The sequence below is a fragment of the Cotesia typhae genome, unplaced genomic scaffold, assembly GCF_013202065.1.
Source record: "Cotesia typhae breed Kobodo isofemale line unplaced genomic scaffold, CoteBio_Ctyphae scaffold_13, whole genome shotgun sequence".
Classification (NCBI taxonomy): Eukaryota; Metazoa; Arthropoda; class Insecta; order Hymenoptera; family Braconidae; genus Cotesia; species Cotesia typhae.
Genome location: NW_027423774.1, coordinates 1,783,293 through 1,793,515, shown reverse-complemented (window position 1 = coordinate 1,793,515; position 10,223 = coordinate 1,783,293). Strand labels below are relative to the sequence as shown.

Genomic DNA, 10,223 nt, shown 5'->3' with positions numbered 1-10,223 from the left:
AATTCGATATAATTATAAGAATTGGTAATAAGTGAATCTATAGCGAATGTACAGTAACAAGCAATAACGTCTTAATCAATATTTTTTATGAATTTTTTTTGACAGAGTGACATCATTAAACAAATGAGTTAGTTAAGATTTTATTGCCATAAAAATACATTAATTAAATATATTTCAACTGTAAAAAATTCGACGAAAAAAATTAAGGAAACATCAACTAATAATGTTAAATTAACAAAATTTTTCTAACTGAAATTAATTTTCAGCTCAAAAAAAGTTACGCTGTAAAAAAAAAAAATCTCTAAGAAAAAAATTTTTATTACTTATACCCTCGTATGTCTTCACGTTTACTTTATAAATTTGTTGAGAATTTTAAAAATAAATGAAAGAGTAAATGTCACGTATATTAATTTACGACCAACGACCATTTGCAGATATAGATACAACATAATCGTTACACCAATCAACATTAATTTTTAATATGATAATTTAAAATTACTTTTATAGCAATCATAGATTTTTATTTATTGTTTAAATGTCACAAATTGAAGTTTACAAGATTCAACTGACTCTTATGTCCATGCATTTCTATTACTAACTTGACATCCTTCGACCAATTACTTCGGCGTATCTGGAAAAAAATTAACAACTATTTTTTCACTTCAAAAAATAAAATAAAAAAAATTCTAACATTTTCTTAAACTGATTTTAGATAAAAATTTAATTCAATATACCATATCAGTTCTCGACACTGCCCGTGTTCATCCATAATTTCTCCAGTTGGGCATCCTCGTCTAAGTTTCATACGACGTGGCAAGCCAATGAGTTCTCGTCCTTCTTCTGGAATTTCACCAAGATCCAATGAATCGACTTTCGTATTATTTGATGTATTTTTAACACCTGTTTCGTCAGATTCTGAAGACTCCGAACTGCCAGACTTATCGGGAGATTCTGTTGTTTTTGGTGATGATGATGATGATGATGATGATGATGATGATGATAACTCTTCATTTGAAACTGACGAGTCGCTAGCCTTCACATTGATATGACAAACATACAAAAAAAATAGTAAAATTATTAACTGCGATCGCCGAAACAATGCCATTTTGCGGGTTATGTAAAATAGAATTCGTAAATTAAATAAAAGCCAATGAGAGAACTTTTATCTTCGAGTAATGGAAACTGTATGATGATGATAGCAAGGCGAGTGATCCGTTATTGATCTATATTGGAAAATATCCCCCTTTTTTTAGTTATATAATTAAGTCATCTTAGCTTATCAATTTAGAATTTATTTTGATCTCAATAAACTAATATTTTTCATTGATTATAAATTAGTAGAACCAATAGATAATTTTACTTATCAATTTTAAATAAATGATAATAAAATAATAAGATTCTTTAATTTAATAATAAAATTTAGACCCAAAAATATAATCCGATTTAATTTATTTTTGATACGTATTTTTTGCATTTTTTTCATAGGCTTACTCTATGTTATATTCTTTTTGAGACAAAAATTTTATTTCTCTATTTATTTATTTATTTATTTTTTTAATTTAAAATGTAAAAATTTTTGATGAATAATAGATTAAAAATTTATTAAGTAAAGCTCAATTGATATTCAGATTAAAGTTAAAATTTCATTTAGGTTCGTAACAAGTTCAATTATATATGTATCCTTAAGAATATCAAAACTTCGTCTTCTTGACATTATTTATACGATCCATAAATGCAATGTTTTAATTTTGTAACCTTAAAAATATAAAAAGAAATCATCTTTTCCCGTATATAAATTATTCAATAAAATGAAGTGAAATTATTTATAAACTTTAAATTAAAACTGAATTTACTAATGTTTAATTTATAGTTTTGAAAGCTGCCATATGTCTACTATTTTTATCTTCATTGTAGCTTCATATTCACAATCGATTATCTTGGATTGAATCGTCTGGGCTTCTATGAGCTCTACTCATGGTTATATTCTGTCTTTTGTATATATATAGACTCTTTCATGAACTTTATACTCATATATACATATACCTACCACTTTCCGACTGTCTTTAGCATTGATGCTTCATTTATAAGTTGCAAAACGAACTGGTTTTTTTCGCGTTATCTTAATTGAGATAGCATTACCCGAATCATTAAAATTATTTATATCTAGAATTTTTTTTAATTAACTCGAATATTTTTTTCATTAAGTATTGTTATTTTGTCGTAATAATTTTTTGATTCTAATTCTCATTGAAAAACTATGTATTGCTACCTTAGGCCTTACAGTAGAAAAGCTAATAAAAATAATAAAGGTATAAAACCGACCTTTTATTGGATATCGGTACCTGACGGCCACAAATTATGAGTTATTAATAAAAAAAAATGTTGGATTAATGAATTTTCAATATTTTCAATCCCATTAAAAATTAAATTGGCGTGAAAGGATCAATTACCAATAATATAATAGACAAATGTGACGGAATAAATTTATAGAACTAACAAAATATTAAAAACTGCTCCAAAATTGGTTTTTACCAAAGAAAAATTGTAAAAATGTACAAATTCTCTTAATTATGTAGATTAAAATTAAATAATTTTTACTACTCTGAAAATACAAATTTACATTTGGATTCTCTGCCATTAATTGTATCATAAAAAAAAAATTTTTTTTTAATTTCAGATTATAAGCTTCAATATCTAGAAAAATTTGATAAAATTACTCACTTGTAATTTTTGAATTTGTTATTATTAAAAGTCACCATGGAGTTCGACATTTTCCTCGTCTATCTAAAAGTTGTCCAGGCTTGCACCTTGAATATCGACTCGGTACTACAATAATAGCAGCTTCTTCTCTCGGACCCGATGAATTGTCAAGCGAGAATGATTCATCAGTAGTATTGTAGTAGTAGCCATGAAATCCAAGAGAACGCGTGTATCGATGTTCATTTGAGTGTAATGTATTATCTTTTATAATAGACAGAGAATCGGCACATCTGATGAATAAAGTAACGGTAAATAATAAGCAAATATTAGTACTACAAAGATTCATGATTGTCACTTTACATGCGGATAAGTTAACACTAAACGAATTAATGAATTCATCATGTATCATTATGTATCATATATTCGCTACTACATTGATTGAGGTCGGCGACAAGATAACCTATTATTGTACCCTTCTTTAAGGCCTCTGATGTTGCACAATCTTTTGGATGATATTTTTATTCATCTTCTGTATTTATTGATAAAACCAATTATTTAAGAAAAAGGAAAAATTTGTGACGGGCATATGATAAATTACAAGAGAATTTTGGTTGCTTAAGCAAATGATTATTAATAATTTTGTCTTAAGTAAAATGGGATATTATTTAAGCGTCTGAAAATTATAATTAAATCGCAATAAGTAAATTTATTAAAATAATTACCCTGCATCCGTTTAGTATGGAAGATAAGTAGATTAATATTTAATAATCTTAATGTTAATCGTCCCATTGCAACTCCAGTTAATCAGTAACTTATTTTCGGCTTTTAAAGCTCAACTAAAAATGAAGTGGATTTAAATTTATTTTAGGTAATTTATTTTCATAATTCTCCACTGTTAATAATTTGAGAATTTTTTGAAACGAAATTTTGTCAATAGTTGAAATTTTTAGATAAATTTTTAATGATAAAAACATAAATGATTTGAATGTAAGCTACAATTTTTTAGAATCAGAAGACAAAAATTTATAATTTTGATCATGGTGTCAGACAGTTTTTCTTCCGATTAAAAATACAAAGTTTTGAACTTATCAGATCTAAATATTCTGTTTCTAGTAGCCTGAAAATGTTTGAGTGTCTCATTTCATGGGCCTATAACTCCATATATGTATATACGTAAGTTTCGAAACACAAAAAAAAGCTTGAGAATAAGAAAACAGAGATAATGAGACATAAAGATTAGAAGAATAAGAGAGAAAGGTGAAGCGTAACACAGCTCGCAAACTTTTTATCCCTGTCACTACAAATTAGAGTAAAAACTATGAAACTGGATAGTGGTAAATAACTTACACAGCAGGAGATTTGCTTCGAAAGATGTCGGTGAATAGTGATATTTCTTAGATGTCTATTTCTAATATTTTTTATTTTTTCAATTTTGCATATATCACCAACTATGCAATGTTATACTCCGTGTCAATGATCACGGCTGATGACCACAACAAATATTTTAAAGTAGCTCTTTATAGTATAAAGTAGTTTTTTTTTCTTGCTAAAAGGTGTAAATTCTTTAAAATTTGAAAAGTGTTTCCAATAAATTTTTTTTTTTTTTTTTTTACTAAAATATATAATTAAAATTTTTTGTAAATAAACATCTCTGCGTTGCAGATGTAGTTTTGTTTTTTGTAATGAAAAAATAAAATTCATTATCTGGAACTAGTTCTATACTTCTGCGGTTTGAATTTCTTTTGTATATTTGCTAACCAAAAATAAAAGGAATCATATTCACGAGTTTGAATGGACCACAGACAGTTTTAATTTATTAAGAAAATTACACACCCGTAAATTACTATAATTTTGTTCTCATAGCAATAGTATATAAAAATTATTTATAAAGTTAATAAAAAAAATAAGCGCTACCATACGTTGAATGCTAAATTTAATTCCCACGAATAGAAAAATTAAAATAAATATTTATGGTTAAAAAAAACATCGAAAAAAATTTTCTTAATATTTAATCAAATTTTGTTTTTGTAATTAAAAAATTTTTATTTGTAGACAAATTTTTATTTATTGAATAGTAATAAATTTTATAAATATTAAATTTGTCTCTCGAGTGTAAGTATTAAATCTTGAGGGCCTTTATTTCTTCGAATTGGTCCTTTCTCACTTGCAAACTGTAATCGTTCAAGCATTCAAATATCCATGAAAGGTAGCGAAGAGAAGGACAGTTTTAATAATCGGCCGTGTTCGGTAGATGGTCACCAACAATGTGAAGGAGTGGCAAAAAAAGTACAGAAAATATAAATTTTTTTAACAATAAGAATAAAAATAAATTTATCCTTAATTTACGTATTTGTTCGCATCGATACAACACTAACAATTTTGAGGAGTAATTTCAGGTGACAATTCACAAGCAAAATCAGTAGATGCACATTGCATGTGGATGGTATAATGTTAACTTTGACAAGACAGAGTAGCTGGGGCTCTATACTATAGAGAGTAAAAATACAAAAATAATAATATAATATAATATATAATAAATATAAATAAAATAAGATAAATAAATAAAACAAGAGCCAAAAGCAAGTCGAAACCAACGGACAGCTTCCTTCATCTTCGTAAATGTTTGCGTGAGCCAATTCTTATTACCAAGTAATTTGTTGCACGCAAAGTGACTACTACTAGTGATTTTTTATTGGATGCATACGATACCGCAACCGCCGTCAATTATTAACCATTCTGAATTTATTTTAAAATAAATACATATAGGAAATAGCGGAATCGCACATAATGCGTGATTAGTCACAAATATATACACTTGTGCATATATACTATCTACATTTTAGCATGTAACACATCTTGGGATGCATGATATTAATTTTGATTCGTATAAACAATATTTATTCATTATATGTTAATTCAGAAGCGCGATTCTGTGTTTCGTTGTATAAAATATTACTCCTAGGTATATATGTTTGTAACTGACCAGACAAGATTACTTGAATTCTCGCTCTTCACTTTCAATAAGACTCGCATCTATTATTTATTTTTGTACATGTGGAATGTAAAAAATTATTATTTGAATTGGAAAAAATATTAAATAAAATTAGGATAAAGTAGTCACGTAAGTAAAATTAGTGGACTTAAATATTTTAAATTTCAATAAGTAAATTAATGCAAATAAGTTCAAATCTTGTACATCAGATTTAAATAATCGGTCTACCGTTTTGCGTATGAGAACTCTGAACTACCTCCCGCCATCTATGGGACATTGTGAAAATATTTAGTTGATGCTTTTACAAAAATTGAACTGTGACTTTGTTTTTTATGTGCATAAATAGTGTATAGTACAACAAATTTTCAATTTGACAATTGTAGATTTAAAAAAAAATTGTGAATTAAAAAATATTGCTTATGGTCAGTAAATATTGGAATTTATTATTTAATTGTAAATGATAAAAAAAAAACTGTTAGATATATAACGTTATTATTGGGAATAATTCGTACAGCGTAAATTTACAACAGTTATTGGTAGTAAAATGAAAATAAGCATTTATTATTATCAACAGTTAATTAATAAAGGCGGCATGATTCAAGCTCACCACGAAATCAGCAGGAGACATTGATAATCTTTGAAGCCTCTGACAAGCGTAAGATGGTAGTGCGGAGAGTAAAAGAAACCGTGTTCGGAGCCGTGAGGAAGGGCGAGAATAATGACGGTATACAAGAAAGACTCGCGGTAAATACTTGCTAAGTCATAGTAACCCATTATCTTAACCGCACGTAGGTTTATTAAGAACACAGCGGGGGTGGTCCATCTCATTCATATCATCAATACTCGAACAGAACAGAAATCTCTGTCAAAATAAAATATAAAATAATCGACTCTAAAAAAATTGAACTGAATCAGTCAGACCCGTTAATCCTTTAACGATCATCGTCGATATTTTTTTTTTCTCACTTTCTTATTAACAAAATTTACGTCCTTTTTTTTTTCAAATCAGATAAATCACGCGATTTATTTTTGAGTTATACGTTATCACTTTAATTTAAAAAATGTCCCGTTATTAATTATCGATGAACGACATGTGAAGTGTAAATTCAATAATGATTCGGAAATTTCGAATTAATAATTAATCATAGGGATTGAGATGAGTTAAAAAAAAATAATTAGGATGTTGTATGATAATGATTGGTTCCGACTCCGGAAATAAGTGTTTCCTGGACGTTTGGGTTGTTGACGGAATCGACATGTAATGCTTGTAGCGTTTGTCGATACTTCCGCCGGTACTTTTCCTTAAAAAAAAATGTATGTAATTTACTCATTAGTTTATTTTTATTAAAAAATTATTGACATTTTTTTTTTTTTTTTATGATATTCAACCGATACGTGAGAACGGTAGTATTTTGATTGAAAAATACCCTAATGGAAATATTGTTTCCCACTGAGAAATAAAAATATTTCTGTCTAAAAAAAAATTTTTTTGGTTCAAGAATTTATTAATATAAAATATTTGAATTTATTAATTTTTTGACAAATGAATATTTATCAGCTTTTAATATCGTAAATATTTGCTATTATAATAGATAATAAAAAAAACGTACGAATAGCTTCAAGAAAATTTTTTTTATAAAATTAATAAACAAAAATTTGTAATTTTTTCAAATTCATGTGCTTTAGGTGGAAAGTTTCATGGGATAATGAAAAATATTTACAATAAAACATGGTATTAATATTGTAATTACTCCCATAAATATTTAATTAATTATCATTCTGAATTTTAATTAATACACACAAACTTTCTCCATATACACAGATACACTAATTGAATTGAGCATCTGCGAAGTGAAGCGGATTAATTAATTAAATTGGACTTTTGAATACCGGAGTACAAATATGGATACGGCAGGTAAGAGAAAGGGAAAGAAAAAAAAATAAAAGGATAAATGGTGTAAACTATTGATAGAATTATTGATAAATATTTAATATAGTATAAATGAATCGTAAATATTGGAATAGTGATCACTTCATAAGAGGTCGCTTAGTTGATCATGCATGTACCCGTCACTCCTATAAACATGCTAATGGCGGTTCGTGATAATAAGTTAGTGGTTCGATAGCTTTTTCCTTTGTAGAGAATTAAGGTGGCGTGTGAATATACATACAAGCCACTCTGAAAAGAAGGAATACATATACAAAAGAAAGATAAAATGAAATACAAATAAAAGGAAAAATAAAAAATAACAACAAAAAGTTTGTCGGAGGAGTGAGTAAGAAAGAGTAGGGCTGGATTGAGCGTGTTTTACACATCGTTGCATCCAAGGAAGGTAAGAGAAGAAACGCGACAAGTGAGAAGAACGTACCGTATAAACTGAGACTGAGAGGTGAGAAGAAAAAGGGTGCGAGGACGAAGGCATGCGGAGAAGCAAAAGAGACGGGTTAGTAGCTCTTGTAACGTTATCGACCCTGTCGCTGTACATCACTTCGACGCCATTCTAGTCGAACTGTTTCCACCAGCCAACTCAGTGCACCATATAAAAGCTGCTCAAACACTATTATTTCACACGAAATCAATTCTCGCTTCTTATGTCTCTATATCTGTATCCACGAGGTAGTTGTCCCCATTAGTGACCATGTTCTTTTCACTAATCATCATTTTTTTATTTTTTATTATTCTTAAACTAATTTTATTAATCATTCCTATTTTAAGTGAACATATCATTATTTTAGGTTTTTAATTCTACGGATTTTTTGATATTTTTAAAAAACTAATGAATCTTTTTACTATAAATCACAAACTTCAGAATATTCTGTATACTTAAATGAGATTGTAATTTACTTTTGAAAAATATAAAATTAGTTTTATTATTGCCAAAGTTACAGTACTCTAATATGTGAAAAAAAAAAATCAAGTAAAAAAGAAAATAAAATTAAAAATTGTTTTATTAAAAAAAATAATTAAATAATTTTGACGTAAATCAATTAATTGGTTTATACAATAAAAAAAATTAATCTTTTCACCTTTTTAATTTTTTTACAGTAGAAATGTTTAAATTGAAAAGAAATTAATTTTACTAATTATTTTTTTTAATTAGATTGAATGAAAAAATACAAATTGAAATAAATAATTGATGCTATAAATTCTTAAAGCGATTCAAAATCACAAGCTGATACTTTTATCAGTAACTGAAGAAAATAAAATAAATATTAATCTTTTTTTTTTTTTTTTTTTTTTTTTTTTTTAAAAGGCTGATGTTTAATAAAGTCATCTAAAAACGTAATTTATTTTATTTGAAATTTATCAGAAACAAAGTGCGTAAACTGAAACTAAAGATCGCCATAAAATTAAGGCAATTTGGATTATTAGTTGGTTGACTCGTGGAAATGTGAATCTCGTTTCCATGAAGGATAAAATAAAGTGACAAAAATAATATAACCGAGTAATATAAAATGTATAAATATAGAAACACCCATACATAAAAAAATGAATATGTATAAATAAAAAAGGAAAAGTTAGAGTTGTCAAGTCCAATCAAAAGAGAGATAAATAAGAGGAAGAGTGTGATAGTCACGCTATCTCATGACTTTTTTCCGGTTAATTGATCGTTGTGGTGCGGTCCGAGGAACATATACATATTCGTGGCAATCAGTTCCTTCGAATGTACAATCAAAAGGATTAAATCGTTAAAAAGGTCGATGGTCAGTGGATGAGCCAATTAGCCGGCTCCGAATGCTCAGGTATCTCCATTGACCAACGAATTGAGGGTTTTTATTGCGAGAAGGTGCTGCCATATTCGATGTGGTCGTTATATGTTTACTCGGCTTCTGTAGATCTAAGAGAAGAGGAGAGAAATAATAAGAAGCTGAAGCTGAAGCTGCCAGTGGTATACAGGAAAGTCACTACTGCATCGACCTAGAGACCAACACTGAAATAAGAAACAAGACTTGGGATAGTCCTATCTTATCCGCTGAAAAGTTTATAGCCCAGTCGAGTCTAATTGGGTGAGAAATCATCGGGCACTCCTTTTCTCCCTCCGTCAGTACGTTACTAATTCACAATCCGCGGGTTATTGCTATCCACCACTGACTACACCGAACACCAAACACCGATAGGAATTTATGCAACACACTAAAAAATACCTGATTTTTTTAACTTAATTTTAAGATTTTTTCCCAAATAACAACTACTATTTGTATTTCCGATCAAATTTTTTGAGTAATAAATTATTTTCTGTCTCCGATCGAATCATCTTTAACAACCGGATAGACTTTATATAAATCAGATAAGCGTTAAAATCTTTAGTTAATTATTTTCAGTGTTTTTGCTCATTAATATTTTTAATTGGTTAACCAAAATTTTTTTCTCCAACGATACGATTTTTACCTGATTAAATAAATCAATAAAAAATTTTTTTAAGGACTTAAATTATTTTCTCACCTGTGTTATTTATATGCGAATCTCTGTTCGAGAGTCCAATGTTTAGATTAGACCAACAAGTTCAGCCAAACCGGCGACAAAAAAACA

General features: G+C 28.0%; 1 protein-coding gene across 1 annotated transcript; it reads right to left on the bottom strand.

The window, feature by feature from the left end:
- Positions 1 to 499: 499 nt before the first annotated feature.
- LOC141534600 (uncharacterized) lies at positions 500 to 1,239 on the bottom strand. The gene is made up of 2 exons (XM_074254037.1): positions 735 to 1,239; positions 500 to 631 (listed from the first exon to the last, which is right to left on the bottom strand). Coding segments are annotated over exons 1-2 (372 nt in total). The 5' UTR covers positions 1,106 to 1,239; the 3' UTR covers positions 500 to 630.
- Positions 1,240 to 10,223: the final 8,984 nt, after the last annotated feature.

Bases quoted from the DNA above. Each gene is read 5' to 3' on its own strand.
- LOC141534600 (XM_074254037.1), bottom strand. From the start codon at position 1,105: ATGGCATTGTTTCGGCGATCGCAGTTAATAATTTTACTATTTTTTTTG.